Source organism: Callorhinus ursinus, unplaced genomic scaffold (assembly GCF_003265705.2).
Source record: "Callorhinus ursinus isolate GAN/ISIS: 27379988/994484 unplaced genomic scaffold, GSC_fseal_2.0 scaffold14, whole genome shotgun sequence".
In the NCBI taxonomy this organism is placed as follows: Eukaryota; Metazoa; Chordata; class Mammalia; order Carnivora; family Otariidae; genus Callorhinus; species Callorhinus ursinus.
The window spans coordinates 25,329,069-25,353,435 of record NW_027397076.1 but is presented as its reverse complement, the minus strand read 5'-3'; the positions used below and the strand labels follow the sequence as shown (position 1 = coordinate 25,353,435).

Here is a 24,367-nt window from a genome sequence, read left to right as displayed (position 1 = left end):
ACATCTTCTTTATCCATTCATCTGTTGATGGACATCTAGGCTTTTTCCACAGTTTGGCTATTGTGGACATTGCTGCTATAAACATTGGGTGCACATGCCCCTTTGGATCACTACATTTGTATCTTTGGGGTAAATACCCAGTATTGCAATTGCTGGGTCATAGGGTAACTCTATTTTCCAACTTTTTGAGGAACATCCATACTGTTTTCCAGAGTGGCTCCGCCATCTTGCATTCCCACAAATAGTATAGGAGGGTTCCCCTTAAGAACATGAGAACATTTCTTATCTAACTTTATCATGGTATATACTCAAACAAAGCTAGAAAGAAACAAGTACAATATTTAAGGAATTAAAAATAATTTTTTAAAAATCACCTGAAGAATAAAGAGTATAAGGAAGAAGGAAAAGCAAATTAGCAGAAACAATTTTAAGTCTAAAAAGGTGTCAAAGAGGGGTGCCTGGCTGGCTAACTCGGTAGAATATGTGATTCTTAATCTTGGGGTCATGACTTTGAGCTCCATATTGGTGTAGAGATTACTTAAAAAAATAAAATTAAAATTAAAAAAATAAACAGGTGTCAAAGATAAACTATGAGAAAATAATGAGAAGTCAAAGGGAAGGTGCAAGGCAATAACACTTTGTATTACATGAGTTGTTCAGAAAAAAAACTAAAGTTCTAAAAAATTAGACTTTCCACTGTGTATATATATCACATCTTCTTTATCCATTCATTCATAAATGGACATCTGGGCTCTTTCCATATTTTGGTTATTGTGGAGATATATAATACACACATATACATACAGTGGAATATTAGCCATAAAAAAGAATGAAATTTTGCCATTTGCAATGACATGGATGGAACTAGAGGGTATTATGCTAAGTGAAATAAGTGAGAGAAAGACAAATACCATATGATTTCACTCATGTGTGGAATTTAAGAAACAAAACAGATGAACATAGGGGAAGAGAAGGAAAAATAAGATAAAAACAGAGAGCAAGACAAATCATAAGAGACTCTTAACTACAGGAAACAAACTGAGAGTTGCTGGAGGGGAGGTGGTTGGGAGTAAGGGGTAACTGGGTGATGGGCATTAAAGGAGGGCACTTGATATAATGAGCACCGAATGTTATATGCAAATGATGAATCACTAAATTCTATCCCTGAAACTAATAATACACTCTATGTTAACTAAATTGAATTTAAATAAAATTTTTTTAAAAATCAGACTTTCCAGTCTATTAATTTCAGTTTAAGTACTATAGAGTCCTCTGATAGGATCAGCACAAAATAACTAAATTTTTTTACTTCCAAAAATATGAGCTTTCCATAGACAATAGCATCATAAGGGAAAAGGAAGGAAAGTCAACTTCTCAGTCATTCCTATTAAATCCAACCTTAGGGCGCCTGGGTGGCTCAGTTGGTTAAGCGACTGCCTTCGGCTCAGGTCATGATCCCGGAGTCCTGGGATCGAGTCCCACATCGGGCTCCCTGCTCGGCAGGGAGTCTGCTCCTCCCTCTGACCCTCTTCCCTCTCGTGCTCTCTATCTCTCATTCTCTCTCTCTCAAATAAATAAATAAAATCTTAAAAAAAAAAAAATAAAATAAAATAAATAAATAAATAAATCCAACCTTGACAGGAGATAATAAGAGTTAGTTGTGTGGCTATAGATACCCTGATTGATATATATATCTAAATAAAACCTTCATACACTTTAGCAAAACCTCCATTTTTTATAGTTACACTTCGGCAATACATTTGAATTCTTGTCACATCTTCAACATTAATATAAACGAAATTTCCTTTCAAGTATTTGCAACAATCTTTCTTACTATAATATATTGAAAATGGAATTCCTTCATGTCCAAATAAATATTTAAAATTGTTTGAATAGCATTAAAATATGTGAACTTAAGTTAATGTCTTGATGACTTTAGAAATAAATTTCTTAAGGGCAAGAACATGGCATTCTTCCTTTCTTCCTTATGGCATCCAACCTCATCTAGTTTAGATTAGCAAATCAAGACTGCCATACAATCGAAAGAGCTGATTAGTGGCCCCAAAGAAACTGATTCATAACTAGAATTTTAAAGGGGAAAGGAAGGAAGGGAGTCTTAATGTACAATATCAACTGTATTCTTTATTTTCTTAAAGATTTTTATTTATTTATTCATGTGAGACAGAGAGAGGCAGAGGCTGACAAAGAGGGGGCACCCCACGGAGCAGGGAGCCCGATGTGGGGCTCGATCCCAGGATGCTGGGATCACGACCTGAGCCAAAGGCAGATGCTTAACAGACTGAGCCACCCAGGTGCCCCTCAACTGTACTCTTTTGCTTTATACTAGTGATGTCCTCTAAAAACAGTACCAGGTAAAGGCTATTTTATACTTGAACTGTTTTTTTTTTTGGCTGAGAGATTAAGTTCCAATATTAACAAACATAAAATAAACAAAACATAATTACAAGTAACAAGTTCCAGATATTTATAAATATTTTAAAAGAATACTAATATAAACCCTTCTCTAATTATTGCTAGCGATGTATGCATTTTGGTGATTTGTTTACAGCATTAAAGTTTTGCAGAGAATAGCAAAACAAAGAAGATACTACTTTTCAAATCTTCATTCTGGAGCAGCTTATCTATTTACCTAATGAGTATAATGCTATTTTTTGTACTTTTTTGTTTGTCAGTTTTAAGTATGCATAAATATACTCATTTTTGCAAAATTTTTCATATTCCTAATTATCTGGGAAGCATAATATTTTACATAGCTTACTCATAATAATCCATCTTCTTTCCACTTAAAAAAATCAAACCAGTCACATTTCCTTAAAAATTTTCATTTCATTCATTTAAGTATTAGCCAAAAAATACATGTATGATTTAGCTATAAAAAGGGGAGTAATTGCACTAAATGAATCTTGAAAATTGGACACAACTCCAGCTGTTAAATATGGAAAGGTCTGGAAGAGCTATTATATTTGGTTAAATAATAAGGAAATACAGAAGGAAGGATATGAGGAAAAAAATTATTAAACAGAAATAAATTCAGATATAAATTTGGTAAGTGTAAAGTATTTTGTGTGTACTTCTGATGTGTAAGTACTTGGTAAGCATGATCTCTGTATAGTGCATGCATATGGTGAACTGCCAATATTTTATTTTTAAAGATTTTATTTATTCATATTTTGAGAGAGAGGAAGAACAAGCAGGGGGTGGGGCAGTGGGGTCTGGAGGGGGATAAGCAGACTCCACACTGATTGTGGAGCCCAACATGGGTCTCAACCTAGGACCCTTAGATCATGAGCCTGGAATCATGACCTGAGCTGCAATCAAGAGTTGGATGCTTAACCAGCTGTGCCACGCAGGTGCCCCTAGAGCTGCCAATATTTTAAAGGGAGTGATATCTATGAGTGCACAGGGATAGGGAAAAGAGTTGAGTTCCTAGTGAATATTAGTTGCTGAATAAATATTTGAATAAAATAATGACAGAGGAATTAATGAATAAGAAAATTCACTTCTATTCTTAGAATGTTGAAATTTTATCATAAAAATCATTATATAATAATATTTAATGATATTAAACCATTATATATTAAATCATATAATTATATAATATAGGAATATATCATTATAAATAAGTACTCAATTTTTATCTACATTTTGTCTATACCTATGTGTATGATTATATTATTTTTCCCTATTCATTAACATGGTGAATTACATTCATTGAATTGTAAAAGTTAAAATAACCTTACATTTCTGGAACAAACCCAACTAGTTTCTGATGTCATGTCTTTATGTATTACTTCATGTAATTAGCTAACATTTTAAGTTAATTTTTCAGGCTTTGCTTTAAGATTTTTCCCTCTGGCCTCATGTTGTAGACAGACCCTAAGATGGTCCCATGTTCATCCCTTCTCTCATCCTCTCCCTTTGAGCATGGGCAAGGTCTAACTAAACAGAATATGGCAAAGGTAATAGGATGTCATTCCAATCATTGCATATGTATGTGTATAGATGTGTATACATGCACACATGGTGTGTGTGTGTTTGTGTACTTATATACATGTGTATATATTTGTATATATGTGTATATATATATATATATATAGGCATATATACCAATAATTATGTGAACTTGGAAAGGGAGCCTGACTCCATATCAAAATGCAACCTAGCCCACACCTTGGTCACAGCCAGTTAAACCCTGACCAGAAGACCCAGCTTGGCTATTCCCAAACTCCTGACCCACAGAAATTGAGATAATAAGTATGTTGCTTTAAGCCTCTAAGTTGTAGTAATTTGTTATATAGCAATAGAAAACTAATAAAACTCATAAGACGACTTGGGAAGTGGTTTTTTTAATGTCTTTTAAAGCTTTTAATAATTGGTATAATTCCTTCATTAAAATGGATTCTACAATCCATTAATGAAACCATCTGCTCCTGCAGTTTTCTTTGTGAGATTTTTATTTGAAGGTTTCTTTCATATAGTAAAAGTATTACTTGTATTTCCTTTTTCTTGTGTTAAATTGGCCACGGTGTATTTGCCTAGGAATTTCTTCATTTCATCTAACAACTTAAAATTCATAAGCATAAATTGTGTTAAAAATCCTTTCACTATATTTAATTCATTTGCACCTTCTCATGTATTTTACCAACCCATCAGTTATCAGTTATCAGTTAATAATTTTTTCAACAAATCAACTTTAGCTTTGTTTATACTCTTTTAAATATTTCTACTCTATTTTATTAGTTTCTACTACTTGCTTCATTATTTTTTCTTATTTTTAAGTTTCATTTGCTTCTCTTCCCTTAGCTTCAAAATGAATACTTAGATCATTAATTTTTAGCCTTTATTTTTTCTAATATATATAAATGCTGTAAATTTCTAAGTGAGGCTTTAATTGCCTCCTATATGTTTCAATATGTAGTATTCAATACCACTGAATTTAAAAATTTTTAATTTTCAAATTCTCTGACCAATGAATTACTTAGAAGTATTTGTCCTATTTTTCAAAACCTTGAGTATTTTCTATTTATCAATTTTAAAATTTCATTTTTTTTACTAATTTCTAGCTGAATTCTGCTATTTTAAGAAAATATTCAGCCTGATGCAATTCTTTAGAATGTGTTGAGTCTTCCTCTATGACACATATTTGCTTAATTTGTAGAAATCAAGTACAGAACTCTCTATATATCACTAGGTCATGCTTGTTTTTCCTATTGCTCAACTTATCATTATTTTTACAAATTTTATCTTCTTGTTCACTTAAGGTACTAAGTATTAAAATGTTCCACCATGACCGAAGTTTTTTTTAAAACTTCTTATTTCTGTTAATTTTTGTTTCCTATATTTTAAGTGTATGTTATTAAGTGCATAAAAATTAAAAATTTTTTATCTTCCTGGTACATCAATTTTTATGTTGAAGTATTTCTCTTTTTACACTTAATAATTTTTTTCTTAAAGATTATTTTCTGATATTATATAACTGCATAGGAATTTTTTTAGTTAGTATTATACAGTATATCTTTTCTATCATTTTATTTTCAACCTTTCTTTATTCTTAAATTTAAAATTTCTTTTATAAACAACTGTATTTTTTAAAAAGTCATTCAGGCAATCTTTATCTCAAATTTACCATTTTCTTTCACTTAAATTTAATGCAATTACTTAAATACCTTTATTTAAAAGTTAGAATAATGATGTTGGTTGTAACGTAAAATAATAGTTAAGTTCTTGCTCTTTTAGAGAATGGTGAAGTAAATGAAATGAAATCCAGTGCTTCTAAATAGGCATAGCAGGAAGATTGTTTTTTTAAAGTTTGAAGAGAGAGCTGTCTACAGAGGGATAAAATAGTCATTCATGTGGATTACCAGTTTTAATCTGTTAGTAAAAGGAAGGGAGAGTAGAGAGAATAACCAGGATTTTCCACAAAACTTCTCACCATACTCCAGTAAAAATATAAATGATTTCTATGAGTAAAATATAAGAATATCTGCAGAATTTGTCATGTAGCCAGAACATGATTTAGAAGTTTTCAAAAAACCTTGGTGAACTCTTTCGGTCAAATATTCAATTTCTGGTATTTTAATTTCCCACTTTTCCATAACACTTATAATTTTCTAAATATACTTCAACAGTTTCAAAGCTTTTTGAAAAATAATTTAATCTTGGAAAATAAAATCATAAAATCTTTAGGATATATTCTTAGTATACAGTGTTCTTAAACCAACACAGACTTTAACTGAAAGTAAGAATTCTACAGAATCTCAACTTTATTATGAATATATAATCAGATTCCTTTTTAAAGTGCCTGCCATCGTTATAATTAACATTAAGTGAAAAAAAGAATATGTATGCAATTTCAAGCATTTACATTTTGCTGGTTCGTGTTTCCCTGACTGTATGCATTTGAAAAAGAATATCTAGTTATAGCGGAGTGGCTAGAGCAAGTTGTTTTCCTTCCAGGTAAGTGTTCCTTCACACAGAGACACAAGTTCCTTGGGTAGGGCTAGAAGGCAAGCAAGCCTTAATGTTGCCTCCTTATCCTCTGGAGGCCAATGTGGGAAAAGGGGAGGATCCTAGGCAAAAACTTTTGAGGTTTCTTACCCAGCCAATCTTTAATGAATACCACAAGTGGAAAGGGGGTAAATTCTTTGAAAACTTTTCCAGCTCCTTTTCATGTTGCCAAAGGAGATAGAGCATCACCTTATTGGGATCCTTGGAAAAGCAAAGACAGCAGCCCCAGAGCTGAGCATGTCCTGTCACTTGAGGCTCTGCTGGAATTGCCCATCAGACCCTTCCTCTTAGAGGGCAGCTGGGGGGCAATCATGACTACTTTCTGGAATGGCCAGGCAAGCATCGTCCAGTAGACTAATCTCACTGAGGGTGAACGGGTGTTTAACTGTTAAGCTACAGAAGCACATGGAGGTTACTTGGGGCTTCCTAGAAAAAAATGATGCATAGATACTTTTGAAAAGGATATCTAAAAACTAGTTTTAATTTCATATTCTAAATAACTTTGGCAATTAAATAAACTGATGTACTGTAAACAAGTTGCAGCAGCCAGCTTTATTAGTTGCTAAAGCCATATATAGAATTGAACTACTTTTAGGTAAAAGGAAAAGAAAGACCCTTGATTTCCTTCCATCTAGAATAAAAGTTTTAAAATTTAATGCAAATTAGCTCTTTAAGACCTGGCTCAACATTTACCTTTCAAAACAATCTTCCAAAAAAATAAAAATTAAATGCCCCAAAACACACTTACCATTATTGTTGCCTATAACACAAAATTATGTATCTCTATACCCCTTTTTATACTTATTAATCATGTTTTTAAAAAGAAACAATTGCTAACTAGAGTGCAAAAATCTATTGCACTGAGTTGATATTTTTTTCTAAGGTGCCTAGAATAGCACTAAGTACACAAGAGGCATTACAAATATGCTTTCTAAATAAACCTTTATTTTTACTTTATATTTTTCACATTTTAATGAACAATTATATGTATAAAGCTGTATTCATCCATCTTTTCAGATAAACATTCTAAATTATAAGCATCTTTGAACAAGAATAAAAATAGTTTCACTTTATTGTGTTAGATAAGAAAAATCTAATTAGAAACCAGCCTCTTGTTTAGTCAAAAACTCAAGAGACTAAAAAAATCTGTTCTGGTTTTTGTAGGAGGAAATATATATATAAATATATATGAATATATGTTATATATGTTTTATATATATTATACATGTTTACATATGTTACCTCTAAATACATATACACATATATACAAATACATTTATGTATAATAAAAATAATAGAGAAAAGAATAAGAAAAGAAGGCAGGTACAAAAGAACAAAATATAAATGTGGTTGAAATTATATTACTCTTGGACAAAGTTATGATATGTATTTTGGGGAGCAAAGATAAGTAAATTAATTCATACTGAACTTTATATGATCAGAAAACGTATCAATATACATTTCAATGTTTTATGTTATTAATGAAAATAATGTATCTTTGCAATAATACAAGTTCCTAATTGATTTTACTTACCTTGTTTTTTTTCATTCACATATTAGTTTCCCCACAAAATTTTTTCAAGTACTTTTTTTTTTTTTAAGATTTTTTTATTTATTTGACAGAGAGAGACACAGCAAGAGAGGGAACACAAGCAGGGGGAGTGGGAGAGGGAGAAGCAGGACTTCTGCGGAGCAGGGAGCCCGATGCGGGGCTCCATCCCAGGACCCTGGGACCATGACCTGAGCCGAAGGCAGACACTTAACGACTGAGCCACCCAGGCGCCCCTCAAGTACTTTTTTTCTTATAATTACAAATTAACAGTAAATAACAAGACTATTTCCAACAAGGAGTTGTTTCATTACTCTGAGCTTCTCAAATAATGATTATACTGGAAAAATCATTTCTAAAATATTTTGTTATCACATTAGTCATTAGTGAAACAATATGCCAAAAGATCTCATAAATGTTTCCCACATTCAGTATTATTTTAAACCCAATTTTCAGATGTTAGCCTATAATTCATCTCTTTTCTCACTTTCACACTTAACATAAACTTTTGAATGTAGGAAACCACATTCAAATGTCCCCTCTAATTAAGTAGTTTGATTGTGTTGAAATATAAATGATTAAATAGTTCTAATCAGTAATACATTAATGAGTAAGAAATAACATAACATGGGAATTATGGTACCATATATGCTAACCATCCCATTACTCTCATGATAAAATTCCTGCATATGAATGATCTTTCAGTATTTTGGCTACATATTCATGCCATCAATATTTTAACTAACCATTCTGACAAGTTAAAAAATATTAATTAATTGATTAGAGTGAAGTTGATTCCTTTCTTTCCTATTTCCTATCCACCCTGGTATATACCCACCTTCTATGGAGAATGTCCTTTGTGGTTCATCAAATTATTGGGTTAAATTGATTTAAAATTAATTTACATAGACTATTGCTTTTCCTTCTCCAGTTAAAATATAGCATACAATCTAAGTCAGTTCTTTGCAATGATCCCACAATATTTAATGAAGACTTTCATTTATATAACAATTATAGTGATGAACACTAACAGAGGATTTGCACATACAATGTATTATCTGAAATATTCTGTGTGTAGTGACTCATTATATATAACCACTCTGTGAAAAAGATTTTATTTTTACCCTCATCATACAGTTCAGGGAACTGAGGCACAATGAAGTAAGTAACTTGGTCAAGATTACATACATACTTAGGAAGAAGCAGAGCCAAAAATCAAATTGAGGCCACTTTCCAGAGCCGACATTCTAGATCACTATATCTTCTGTTATTTTCCATGGATTACAAAACAATTCAAATTTGGATTTACACAAAATGTAATTTGTATATTACATTGTATATATATTTAAATTTTGTTTATTTTTTGTAAATTAAAGTCTGAGTGACATCTCTATGTATACTTGGTATGAATTATTACGGAAACTTTCCTACCAGTTAACCTTTCTCATCTTCGTAGGACACACAAAATGTTAACCCTTCTAAGTCACCAAGTCTCTCTAGCACATTTATCGTAGTGTTCTGTGTTCACTCTTCTCTATCCTACTTTGCAGTCTTATCTTCCCCTCAAACTTTGTGCCTTCTGAAACCCCTATTTTACAGTAAACAGTCTTTCCTGTGTATTTTATCACTTTGTTGAAGGAGACCACCATCACTTTATCTTAACTGAAATGAATTTATGTAACTTCATGGGTAGCACCAACATGATTGTGTTCATAATTTCTTAGCTCACTTCAGATGGTAAAGTTGGCACCTTTCTTGAAAGCCATTAGAATTTCCAATCCATTACTCCTCCAGTCTCAAGCAAAACAATCTCTACTTTGAGACCCACACCATTTCACTATTTCTCCCCCACTTTACCATTCCTTGTCATTAATAACTATAAATGACATTCTCTTTCCACAATATAAATGACTTTATTTAATGAGCTGAATTCAATTTAAATGAGTAACTGCATACAAGTAACAGATCTAAATAAATACCAACTTCATTTTTCACCCAGCCTTGCCATTAAATATGCTTTGTCATATATTACCTTCCCATGTCTGACTGCTTGAGCTTGAGCATATTCATAACTTTCTGGTCACTTAGAGTTATAAGAATAAGTTTTATTTTGGATTTTAAGACTATTTCAGGTTAAGAAATTCTAATAAAGCCCTGTATCAAAACTTTAGTTTCTTATTCAACTCAAAGTTTCCCTGAAAATTCCAAATTAGGACTGAGGAACTTGTATTGGGAAGAGGGAAATGATTCATTTTTTTTCACCTGTCTTCTGTCTTCTTCATAGGACTTCCTTCTAGATTAGGGCAGGGATATGAAAAGGGATTACAGAAAAAAAATAGGCCAAGTGTTTGTTATATGACTGATGACTTAGATAGGAAGCAAATATCTAATTCATTGATTATGCATGTCCCCATATTCCAAGAGATACACATTAATTTCTCTCTTACATCTATTCCATGGAAGCACCTGCTGATTTAACTGCTGAACAAATATCCAAACATGGAGATACCATTGGCTCCTTCTTTGAGTCATTGCTTTGGGTTCACCTTCATTTGATTTAGAAGAGGCACACCCTTCTCTCTTTCAAAGGGTAAAAACCTGTAGTAATCCCTACAGTTGAAATTCTGCTGATGCCTTTCTGGTCATCTCTTAGGCTCAAGGTGATGATTCACAGTGCAGGACTGATAGTACTGTAATTATTACTTAGTAAGTCTTTGGTGAGTATGTTTAGCACTTCTCCATAGAATTTGGGGATATTTATCACCAATTGTACTATGGTTCGGGGCTTTCAGTAATATCTTGAATCAACAATGGAAGTTTCATTTTTATCTTTTATACTCTGCCTTTTTTTTTTTTTTTTGCCTCCCTTATTTACTGAAGTTTCCAATGCCTGGTTCACAGTTTCACCCTCTGAAGACCCTTTAGCATTATCATTCTTGTTTCATTAATCTGTTCATTAAATACTTACTGACGGCCCACTCTGTTGAAAGCATTGCAAATGCAGCTGTAAGCCAGAGAGAAAAATCCTCCTCTCAATGGGCTTATGTATAGTGATATTAAGCAAGGTAAGAAAATGAGATATACAGTATCCAAAATATATCCTTCTGGTTTTATATTGCTGTTATTTTTCCCAGTGGCCAATATTTGAATTTATCCATGAGTCCTATTTCTTTCCCTACCATAAGGTTCTATTAACATTGCTTTTATAAGGTTTTTACTCCCTGCTATTTTATTTTATTTTATTATTATTTTTTAAAGATTTTATTTATTTATTTGACAGAGAGAGACACAGTGAGAGAGGGAACACAAGCAAGGGTAGCAGGAGAGGGAGAAGCAGGCTTCCCACCGAGCAGGAGCCCGATGCGGGGCTCGATCCCAGATCCCAGGACCCTGGGATCATGACCTGAGCCGAAGGCAGACGCTTAACGACTGAGCCACCCAGGCACCCCTACTCTCTGCTATTTTAATTCTTACTACCATTGCCATAGTCTCAGGTACACTGGTATAATCTCACTACAGAATTACTGTAACATTCTTAATCTCTTTCTCCATTCAGTATTCTAGTTATCATTTTAAGCACACAAATGTAATCATATAAATCATGTGCTTAAAATGTATTGTTCTCATTCATTCATTCAGCAAATATGTATTGGGGAACTCATATAACAGGTTTTTATTTCTAGATATTTGGTTATAATAGTGATCAAAAGAGGCAAAGACCCTTACCATACAGAGTTTATATTCTAGTAGAAGAACACAAACAATAAACACATAGGGGCAAGAAAAGAATATTGGGTGCTCATGGATGACCTCTCTGTTAAAACAGCATTTTAACAGAAACCTAAAGAAAATGAGGGAGTAAGCCATGGGGATATATCAGGAGAGAACATGCCAAGCAGAAGGAATAATAATAGCAAGTGCTTGCCTGGGTAAAGGGTAGCACATTTTTAGTACAACTGAAATGGAATGAGATATGGAAAAATAAAAAGGTAGAGGAGTTCCTAGAGGTACTGTAATGAGAGAAGTCTTGAAGGGTCTTAGAAACTACTCCATTGGCTTTGGGAATTTTATTCTGATGGGAAGCTGACAATGATGTAAGCCTAGATGTGACATGATTTGACTTTTAAGAAACTTATCCTGCTTGTTTCACTGAGCATGTGCATGTGAGAAAGGATGGTAGCTTTGACCAGGCTGGTAGTTTTGTCGGGTTAGCAAGAATTGTTTGGATTCTAGATAAATTATGAAGGTAGAACCTATAAAATGACTCTGGGTCTTGATTTTTTTTAAACAGTAGCCATGAAATGATATGAGGAAAACTGCAAGAAACTTGTAAAATGACAGTGAAGATGAGAAGCTCAGTTTGTTAACTTGTTATACTTTAAATTCCTTTTTTGAATGTATAAGTGGATATGCTGGATGCACAAGTCCAAAATTCAGGGAAGTGATCCAGCCTACAGATGCAGTTATTAGAGTCTAGACGGCATTTAAACTGTAAAACAGGTTGGGATTATCAAGGGAATGAATGTAGCAGGAAAGATTGCCGGACCCACAGAAATGATCCATCCAAAATTTGTCTCTCAGTTTCTTGGTGTCATCAGTTCAGTGCGCTTCATTCCCTCTGTACTTTACCCATTCCCACAACCTCAATCGGGATCTTATTAGCACCTAGAAATGTTTTGGTCCTGAAATGCTTAAATCAAGCATCTTACTCTCTCACCATAACCTTCTATCCTTCTTCTCATATCCACTGCACCTGTTTTTCAAGTTTATTGAGAACTTTGAATCCTCTGTTTTATCAATCCTTTCCTATCTTCACTACAATTCTGATTCAGCTTAGACTCTGGGATTTTTGCTAATATTCTCAATTATCTTGCCCAATTGGCCTTCCATAGCAATGGTCTCGCAGAACAACCTGAAATTAAAATGGTTGTGGTCATTCCCCCCTCCCATACCTGAGCTACAGAACACTGCTGGAGGTAAAAGCAAACACACCTTTGAGTCACATAACCACTACAAATTCACTGCCCACAACCACAAGTGGACCTCTAACACTTTCCAGTATTCCATCTGTGGTTTACATAGTTCACGCATAATCCATAATAGATAAAGCATCTCTATATTCCTGAGATAGCTCATCCCATCATCTCTCCTGCTACTATCAGCTAATTAGTTCCTTTATACTTTGTGAGGAAAATAAAACCATTAAATGGACACTTTCAATTTCTTTAGACCTCCATTTCTAAAAAGAATCCTTTCTTTCTCACTTATTTCATATTTGAAGACACACTGCCCTTTCTCTAGAACATGCCCTGGAGTCCATCCTTTTCTCCTCATCTTCTGCTCTATCAATTAATTTCTCTTTCCTCAGTAAATTCTTCTCCCTTTTTATGTGCTTTCCATCTGTTTCAACACACTCAACCTCATATCCTATATTGGCTATTATTCCCTCCCACTTCTTTATTTATTATGAGCTCTCTTATCTTCTCACTTGGAATATAATTTTTGGAGATGACATCATCAACTCCAATGGCTTCAATTACTAACGATCCTACATGTCCAAATCGATGGCTATAAATGAGATCTCACCTCACTGATTCCAAAATCACTCATATATTCCCAGTTTGGTCAGCTCAACTTAATGTGTCCAAAACTGAACTCATCATCCCCACTCAAAAGTGCTCTACCTCATGAGATTTTTGTCTCTGTGTATGGAACTTTCATCCACTCAGTTTCCAAACCAGAAAGTTCAAAAGTCAGCCTTGACTTCTCAGTAAGTCTCATTCTCTTCCCTCTAAACAATCCCTTATTCCTGAGTATTCACTATGTTCTTATTATCTCATCAATCAGTCCATTCTTCTCCATTCTCACTGTCACTCTACAGGTTCATATTAATCATTCAGTGTGTTACTCAAAATGTTGATGTTCTCCTGAGATACTGCCCTCGACTAGTTTTATAATTCAGTGGGGTAGACATATACCTACACACACAGGTTGCAATTACCATTTTTCTTATCTTTCTTTTGGATGACCACAAGAGCCTTTCACTTGTCTCCTTGCTTTAGACTATTATCTAAATCACTCTCCAAGTAGAGTCAAAAGAAAAAGAAAAGCCTTCTAAAGGAGAGAGCTGATTAAATGATCTCCTGTTTAAAGACTTTAATGGTTCCTCATTCTTAGTATAGAGAACAAATTCCTTCCATGAAATTTCTCGTGTTCTTGCCCTGGCCTAACCTAGCCTTCTCTCTTTACCACAACCTCCCACACTCCAGCTTATTCTAGCCACAGTAAGTTATTTTCTCATTTTTTGACCTATGCACACACTGTTTCCTCTGCTTAAAATGCCATGCCCCGCTTTCCTCACTTGGCAAACTTCAACTTATCCTACAATTATCAAGTTAGACAGTACTTTCTTCTATTCACCTTCTTTGATTCTCTAGCCCCTTTCATTCCCAACAATTGGATTATATGGATTCTCTTTCTTATTTTCATCTCATGCTGTGTTTATTTTACATTGTAATTATTTTTACCAACCTGACTACTCCACTATATTGCAAGATTCTGAAATAAGAAACTGTGTATTTTGTATCCCTGTATTTCCAAAACCTAAACAAATGTCTAGCACATAGTGTACACTCAAATATACACTGAATTTTAAATAAACAAATAGAAGAATCAAAGTATGTAATACACAATATAAAGTCTAGGTTGAAAGAAATTATATTAGATCACAATGCAGATTTGCATTTTTTTATTCCCTTATCTTTTATAGCAAATAAGTAGAACATTGGCATTTTTTGAATAATCAAATTAAAATTGGTTTTGAAGACTTCTAAATTTTAAGACCATTTACAATTTGAAAAATATATAATCTGGTCTAAACAGCACCCTCAGGAAAATAAACTTGTTTCAAATTCTGCAGGGTGTTTACCCAAATTGCTAAGAATCATCAAGAAGACATAAAAATGAGAACAGAAAGTACAAAAATATGGAATGTACACTCTGGTTCCTCAATGGGGAAAAAATTAATAGAGCTAGAGAATGTTCAGGACAGTGTACATAACAAACCCAAGGATGTGGATTAGAGGAGTATTCACTTATTCACCACACTTTAGAAGTAAAGAGAACCATTAGCATTCGGATAAAGAAAACAGAACTATTAAAAGCACTAAGTTCTGTAAGAAGCACATTTATAGATCTTATTACTTCAAGGTAACAAACAGAAAGAGAAACAGGGAAGAAGCTGCATAGTGCCAGTGACATTACTGCTGTAAGTTCTGGATGAGGCAAATGAGGTAGACTTCATTCAAACACTAACAGCACTCTGAAATAGCATGACACTTCCACATTGAACCAATGTGTATGTTACACTGAAGTAGGTTCAGAAATGTGTTTCATGTGGTCTAGAGTTTGTCCCACATTACTCTGTTAAATTTTGTCCATGCTGACTCTTAAAAAGAATCAGAAATGATTAAGAAAAAAACCAATTAATACTCAGACATTTCTTAAACCAAATTACAAAGAACCTTCCTCACTGTGTATTTTAGTCTGCATGGGTCTACTGTCGTTAAACTTAAGTTCTGTGGCTAAGCTGAGCTACTAAATTCCAGCGATAGATTTAGAACTGGCCCACAGTCTGGGACAAATCCTGGCTCCATGGACTCAAGACTTGACAGACCTACAAACCCACAGCTCTCCAGATACCAAGTGCAGCTAGCACATCTCACTGGGAGTGTTTATGCTTTGTGCCCCAGTCTTTAGTATCCAGAATCCTCTTGGCCATCTGAAGCTATTGTTGTTTAGACCTTATCCTGGCCTTCCTAAATGTTGGCTCAAAACTGATCCTGGGACACCCCTGATACCTTGAGGTTACCAGTTTTTTACATTTTAATATTATTATTTTAAAAATTTAAAACACCATGAATGGATGTTGTACTTTGACAGATGCTTTATCTGCATCTATTGAAACGATCATATGGTTCTCATCCTTTCTTTTATTAATGTGTATCACGATTGACTTGCAAATATTGAACCACCCTTGCAACCCAGGAATAAATCTCACTTGATTGTGGTGAATGATTTTTTTAATGCATTCTTGGATTCGGTTTGCTAGTATTTTATTGAGAATTTTTGCATCCATGTTCATCAGGGATATTGGCCTGTAGTTCTCTTTTTTAGTGGAGTTTTTATCTGGTTTTGGTATCAGGGTAATGTTGCCTCATAGAATGAGTTTGGAAGTTTTCCTTCTATTTCTTTTTTGGAATAGTTTGAGAATAGGTATTAATTCTTCTTTATATGCTTAGTAGAATTTTCCTGGGAAGCCATCTGGACCTGGACTTTTGTTTATTGGTAGATTTTTTATTACTGAGTCAATTTCATTGCTGCTTACTGGTCTGTTCAAGTTTTCTATTTCTTCCTTTTCAGTTTTGGTAGTTTATATGTTTCTAGGAATTTATCCATTTCTTCTGGGTTGTCCAATTTGTTGACATTTAGTTTTTCATAATATTTTCTTATGACTGTTTGTATTTCTATGGTATTGGTTGTTATTTCTCCTCTCTCATTTGTGCTTTTATTTGGTTCCTTTTTCTTTTTAGTAAGCCGGGCTAGAGGTTTATCAATTTTATTAATATTTTCAAAGAACCAGTTCCTAGTTTCATTGATCTGTTCTATTTTTTTAGTTTCTATGTCATTTATTTCTGCTCTAATCTTTATTATTTCCTTCCTTCTTCTAGCTTTAGGCTTCATTTGTTGTTTCTTTTCTAGCTTTTTTAGGTGTAATGTTAAATTGTTTGAGATATTTCTTGCTTCTTAAAGTAGACCTGTATTGCCATATACTTCCTGATGTTTATAGCAGCAGTATCTACAATAACCAAATTATGGAAACAGTCCAAGTGTCCATCTACTGATGAAGGGATAAAGATGTGGGACACACACACAGGAATATTACTAAGCCATAAAGAATAATGAAATCTTGCCATTTGTAATGACATGGATGGAGCTAGAAAGTATTATGCTAAGCAAAATAAGTCAGTCAGAGAAAGACAAATACCGTATGATTTCACTCATATGTAGAATTTAAGAAACAAAACAAATGAGCAAAGGGAAAAAGAAAGAGGCAAACCAAGAAACAGACTCTTAACTATAGAAAACAAACTGATGGTTACCAGAGGGAAGGTGGGTGGGGGGATGGATTAAATAGGTGATGGGGGTTAAGAAGTGTACTTGCTGTAAGCATCAGTATTGTATGGAAGTGTGGAATCATTATATTATACACTTGAGACTAATATAACACTGTATGTTAATTGGAATTTAAATAAAAACAAGAAAAAAAAACCACTATGGCAAATGGTATATAAAAAAGCACTAATTTAACTTAATGATATTTTTACCCTTTAGATTTTAATTCTTTTCTTTCACTTTATTTTTATATGTAAATATATGCTGATTTTACACTGGATGTTAACTTGTGATCCAATTTTTCTGAATGAAAAACATGCTAAATGTAGACTATGTCTGATATAATTTTTCAAAGGCAGTTGTAAGGCAATATTAAACTGATAATATTTCTAAATGACAGAAAGGTTTTTTCTAAGATGACTATGATTTAGAAAAATCTATAAATTCTATCTACTGAACCAATTAATTTTCAGTTTCTGAATTAAAAAAAAATCCTTCTTGGGCGCCTGGGTGGTCAGATGGTTAAGCGTCTGCCTTCGGCTCAGGTCATGATCCCAGGGTCCTGGAATCGAGTCCCACATCGGGCTCTCGGCTCAGCGGGGAGTCTGCTTCTCCCTCTGCCTCTCTCTCTCTCTCTCTCTCTGTCTCTGTCTCTCATGAATAAATAAATAAAATCTTTAAAAAAAAAAAGAAAAAATCCTTCTTGTAATCCTTTTCAGATGAAGAAAGCCATCATAAAACTTGAAATTGCCCCTGAAAATCATGAACGAATGATTCTACCATTCACGATTAGTACTGAAAATGAGACTACTTGAGTTTTCAAAAAAACTAGCTAATATTTATTGTTAAAAATATTAACGTAAATTATATTCTTGGAGTTCCTCAAATTTATTCTTACCAGGTATACAAATTTATCTATAATGACATTTGCAAATGTATACAACTTCTTGTACATTTAAAATAATATAAACTTCACTTTTTTCTCATGCTTCAGAAATAACACACATGTAACCACAGGAAAAAAAAATGCATTTGTTAAATATACCATTTACATCCCTGAGATTTCTGTTATACTGGTAAAGAAATTATTTCACAGCTATGCATCATTGTGGTGGCATTGTAAGATATGCCATTCCTTTAGCACCTTATATATTCTGTATAATGAGGGGGAAATATATAGGACCTTGAATTTCTTACTAATAAAAATTTCATCATAGAACAGTTTTAGTAATATACTGTAAACACTTATACAGAAGACCTAATTGTAGAAATGGACAATAGTATTTAGATGATCTATCATAAAGATATTTTTTAAAGAAAGGAAAAATTATAAACAACTTCAAATGGATTTAGGTTATAATTAATGTAATCTACTTTCAGTTTTCTAACTTAGGGCCAACAACAATAGCTTCATTCAAAGTCTTATTCTTAAGTATCTGAAGTAACACTAGATCCTATTATCATTTCACTGCTACTTAGACTGCTTTCTATAAGCTTTATATGGGACTAAGAAATGATTTTATTATAGTTTCTCAAGTAATATGTTCTAGATAGCTCTTTAACAATGGGGAGTACTAAATTTATGTGTACTGTTAACCCCTAATTAGATTGCCTAAGCTCATGTACTCTGCAATTTGCATGTTTCCCACTCCACGAAACGGTAAAAAATAAGCACAGTCTGGATTTTAGAAAATGTAAGCAGCAGTATAAAATATCCAACATCATGGTAGGTCATGGCCAAGAGAGAATCTCTATTTCACAGTATTATAAACTACACACACACACACACACACACACACACACACACACACACACACACACTTCACTTTTAGCTACTGGGAATGAAGTTGATGAAGCTTGCCTTCTGTACACCATCTTTCCTTTCTGTGATCTTTTTTCCTTTCAAGAAGCTTCTTTCAACAACTAGATTTTTATACCCACTCAATCTTCCATATTTGGAAAATGTTTTCTTGAAAGGATATGATTAACTTATTTTAACACAGAAATCATGAATAAGATTTTTATCACCCTTGCAGAAGAGAGGTATTTAATTTTTTTATTTTACTTATTTATTTTTATTAAGATAGAATTATTATTTGTTTCAGGGGTACAGGTCTGTGATTCATCAGTCTTACACTATTCACAGTGCTCACCATAGCACATACCCTCCCCAGTGTCCATCACCCAGCCACCCCATCCCTCCCAACACCCACCACTCCAGCAACCCTCAGTTTCCTGAGATTAAGAGTCTCTTATGGCTCCCTCTCTGGTTTCATCTTGTTTCTTTTTTCCCTCCCTTCCCCTATGATCCTCTGTTTTATTTCTCAAATTCCTCATATCAGTGAGTTAATTTTTTATTTGAACCAGGGACAAATCCTTTTAAAATCAATTGATCTTAATCGTAGAATTCTTTTAGGAATCAGTGGACAGGTGAGGTGGGATTTTGAAGGAAACGGATTTACTCTTCTAATAAAAGTTGAGTGCTATGTACAAACACCATGCCAGGCAGGAGAGTAAGATTATATCACATAAACAGTCACCTACACTACTTAAATATAAGACTGGCTGTAAATCCTGTCACAATATCCTGGCTGGTTGACTTACATTTCATCTTGCCTTGAGCTGTAATGTAATAGGTTCAGGGACTAAATATAAGCAGCTATCTGAAGACAATACATTTTTTCCCACATAAATTCAGACAATGAAAATAAAAGGAAGGGAAAAGGCTAAAATACGTTGTTTAGCCTACTTTAGGAGCAATTTGATGATTAGACAACATCATGAGATATCGAAGGGAGACAGGAGAGAAAGAGGTGCCATTGAAAGTTATCTGTTTAACATCTCACTGATGTTTTAATGTGATTATGAACTTCACCTAGATACCTCGGTGAAGTATAACTAAAATTGATAACACTGGGTTCTGTATGTTCAGCATTAAACCTCACAGTGCTAAGTGAAAAGCAAACAGTGATAAAAATTTATGCATTGACTCTCTGTTGAAATAGATGGAATCATATTACTTTAGATATACACCATGAACTCATGTTTGTACTTCAAACATGAAATCACATGTTATCTTAACCAATATTTTTTACAGCAGGTATCACAGAAAGAACTAAGATGTTCCAATACTAGACTATCAATCTCTTCTTATTGCTTAAAAACAATAATCCTTTAAAATTTTAGAACACTTCTCTAATTTTCCAGAAGCTCCCTGGATAAAGTAGAAAAGAAATAGCAATATCAAGGATCAATAATGTTGATAAAATGGGCCAATAAAATAATTTTTCTCAGTAACTAGAAAATATATTGCAACACATATCATACATTCATATCTAGAATGGTAAACCCTCGAGTTCCAAAAGTTTTCGTGTAGCCCATAGGACATAAAGTATTTACATATTCTAATGAAGATTTTATTCTTTTTAGAGTCAATACACAGAGATGAATTTTATGAGATATTAAAACTTTTTAAAACACCAAACAATATCTCAAATCAAGTTCATACTTTTGTATTAATTACTATATATTAGTGTGTGTGTGTGTATGTGTGTGTGTGTGTGTGTGTGTATACTATTGAAATAGCTATATATTTGAAAAAGATAGCTATATGAAAATTGTATACAAGTAATTGTCTGATGATCTGGTGTGTACATAATTCAATTTGTTAACAGTTAAATTTAATGAAGAATCTAACTTACCGGCGGATCAGCCCCCTTAGAACCAGTCAGCCCTCCTGTTAGGGATTCGATATCCTGAAAAGGGGAGAGGTGTTGATTGTAAAATGCCACTCAACAGCATGGAGAATTTCCCAGTCCCATAGTGTCATATTTTCTTTAGCTACAAAGTTAGGGCACATAGCTACATTTGTTTTCTTTGTTTTATTTTCAGACAATCTTGCACACTGTAACACTATACAAATAGCCTGTATCTAAAAATCTAGATATTTTCTCTAATTCTGTGGAAACCGTAAAAAGAATAAAATGTAAACAGACTAATCTTGAAATATGCAAAAAAAAAAATCACTCTAGGTAGGAAGGCAGTTTTGTTCCCTAGGGAGTCAAAGTGAGGACATAACAGAAAAAAGAAATTTTAATAAAACTGCAATTTAACATATTATTTGCAAGAATATAAATCCCATGGAAAATGCTTGCCCTATAAAAATTTTAATTATCTGTAGTCCACTCTATTACTGGACTTAAAAGATAAAAATATAAATAGATATGGATAGATTAGCTATTCTTTTACAAGGTTATTTCTAATCTTCAGTCAGTAACTACAGAAGATCATGCCTGCATAATGATAATTGTCAAAAGTATCATACACGGAGAAATGGGTGATGCTGTGACAAACTAGAGAGCATATGCCCAATTTACAGGTACACATACAGCGTAGCCAAAACTGTCTGCTCAATGGCTGCTGGAGGAGTTTGGGGCTACACTGAAGAGTTACACTTCTTGACAAAAAGTTTTTTTCTTGTGACCCCAGTCACTTATCTGTTTGAATCTTTTTGAAAGGATAGGGATGAGGAACCCAGGAAATACAGTTGCAGTAAGAAATCAAAGATGGAAGATCACTGAGTCAAGACTGAAGGAAGAGAAAATTAAATGCCTATGATCAGAGAAACAACCAATACCTTTATATCATTAAGAAGAGTTATGCTACAAATTCATTTGGGACTTAATCACATCATTATTTCCCTGGTATCTCAAAAATAGGGAATCTTAACAAAATACATGCGGCTGAAATGAGCATGTGGAGGCAACATAAACAGCAGGACAGGGGAGAAGGAAGGAATGATGTGATGAAAAGTTTCCATCAGAAGAAGCTGACTTTGAGCAAGAACTCAATGGGTGATGAATTTCCGTATGCCTATTTTATCAAGGACCATAAATGACACGGCAACCACAAGGAATACTTGCCAAGAAAATTGTTGTCTTCACTGGAACAAACATATTGTACATAATGTTTTTCCCTACTCAGCATCCCTTTGAAGAACTTCCTCTTCCTCACTCTAGCTCCAAAATAGGCTTATAAAAATTGCTTCCAATGAGACAGAAGTCTTATGGAAAATTAAGGTAATATGGATTTGGGAAGATATAATGGTAGGGTCCAAGTCCATGATTCTATCATTTGAGTAACATTTGAAACCAGATGTTCTCCCTACCTGCAAATTTAAGATAAGTTTCCGGCTCTCAAAACAGCAAGATCCTTTAACATTCCTATTAAATCATCTAAGTAACCTTATGTCCTTACATAATAAAACTAAAGTGGGAAACATATTTATAAGCTGACAAGCATTTTCTAATCCAAAGATAAAAGTATAATTTTTAAACCTGTTTTAGAATTTCATGGAATGAACTGACAACATTAGGTAGTAAAGTGGCTAAAATACTAGATCAACAGAAAATAAAGCATAATCACTGCACTGTTTGAAAATATACCTGTTATGACCATGACAAAAAACAAAGTTCTATTCATAGGAAAAGTGATTTCCAAGTACATTTAAAATGAAAGAAAATGATTTTAAGTACATTTTAAATTAATACATGCCTTTCTAAATATAAAGACATATAAAGTACATTAAAGAGAAACACTCTGATGTCATTATTAGAGAGATAACATAGAAACCGATTCAGATTAAAAGCACTTTAGCCATTTATTTAATGCATTTTTTAAAGTTATATCATAAAGATTTCTTACTTTCATAGATATGAAGATTTATTGCTATCTTAGGTAAACTGAATCATTTCTCAGATTCCTAAAATTTTAAGCCTTTCATGACAGTTATCGTCTTGAGAAAAACAAAGCAAAAGAATTTAGAAGATGAATGCAAAAGGCATTGAGATTCATGATTTTTAACATGTTGAATTAAAGCAAACTAGGAATTCATGGCTCTAAACAGAGTACAGATATATCTTCTTATTCTGATTATTCATTTAAATGAAAAATGATTGGGCCCCTGGGTGGCTCAGTTGGTTAAGCGACTGCCTTCGGCTTAGGTCATGATCCTGGAGTCCCGGGATCGAGTCCCGCATCTCGGGCTCCCTGCTCAGCAGGGAGTCTGCTTCTCCCTCTGACCCTCTTCCCTCTCGTGCTCTCTCTCATTCTCTCTCTCTCTTAAACAAATAAATAAAATCTTTAAAAAAATAAAATAAATGAAAAATGATTTTTTGAGCTTATACGCTATTTTGAGTATAAGTTGAAAAAAAGTGTCCTACTTGGACGAATGCCCAAATTAAACACAGCTTATCTATCACTTGATGCAAAAATAAACCTTTCGGGTGTGAATAATGAGCATAAGTGTGCATGAATGCATTTATGTTGTGAAATTAATAGGTGAAATAAATAAATCTTTTGAGGAACACTGCACATAACTAAAAGTGAGTCATTTTTTGATGGCTATTGAATATTTTGTCTGCCAAATATAACTGAAATCCTTAACAAATCCATCTATCTTGTTATTTAGATATCTTTTTATACAGATAACAACAAAAATACATCAAAAAGTAAAAACACTCATCTCCTAGAAAGTTTGTTGGCTGACTATTATAATAATGTTTGACTAAACATTCAAAACAAACTGATGTTTTTAAACTAGTTACAGAATTTAACTATATTATGTACCATGTTCATTTAGATTTAATAGTTCATTTAGATCTAACAAAATATCTACTCTTTCAACACTTACTATGTACCATGTAAATGCCTTATAAACATTAACATTACAGCCTTACAGAGTACCTATTTCTTTTCTCACTTAAGAAGTTAAAAAGTTTACATAATTTACCCAATGTCATATAGCTATTAGAAGTGGTATTACAAAATATATTTGTATGACTGCAAACGTGTTTTTTAATACCAGTTGTACGGGAATAGCTTTACCATGGCATTCTGGTTACCTTGAACATACCCACATGGACAATATAGGCAGAGCTAAACAGTAGGTTGGCCTATGTCTTGGTGGAATATTCTGTCAGCCTCCTGAGAACAGAACAAGGTAGGCAGTCATATAAAGAGCTTCCATACAGCTGCTTCTCATTCACCTCTCTGGCACCAGTGAGGCATGGAACTTTCCACTTTACTCTTCCCCACCTTAGATCCATCGGCAGGCAG

General features: G+C 33.4%; 1 protein-coding gene across 19 annotated transcripts in view; it reads right to left on the bottom strand.

The window, feature by feature from the left end:
- The window catches only part of PPFIA2 (PTPRF interacting protein alpha 2), a 467,388-nt gene that overhangs the window by 360,457 nt on the left and 82,564 nt on the right, over positions 1–24,367 (bottom strand). For 14 of the 19 annotated variants that reach the window (XM_073900584.1, XM_073900585.1, XM_073900588.1 and 11 more), the window contains one exon: positions 20,953–21,006. The exons of the other annotated variants lie outside the window; for them this stretch is intronic. In XM_073900584.1, coding sequence (XP_073756685.1) covers positions 20,953–21,006 — 54 coding nt within the window. The remainder of the gene's footprint in view (positions 1–20,952; positions 21,007–24,367) is intronic. 19 annotated transcript variants of the gene reach the window in all.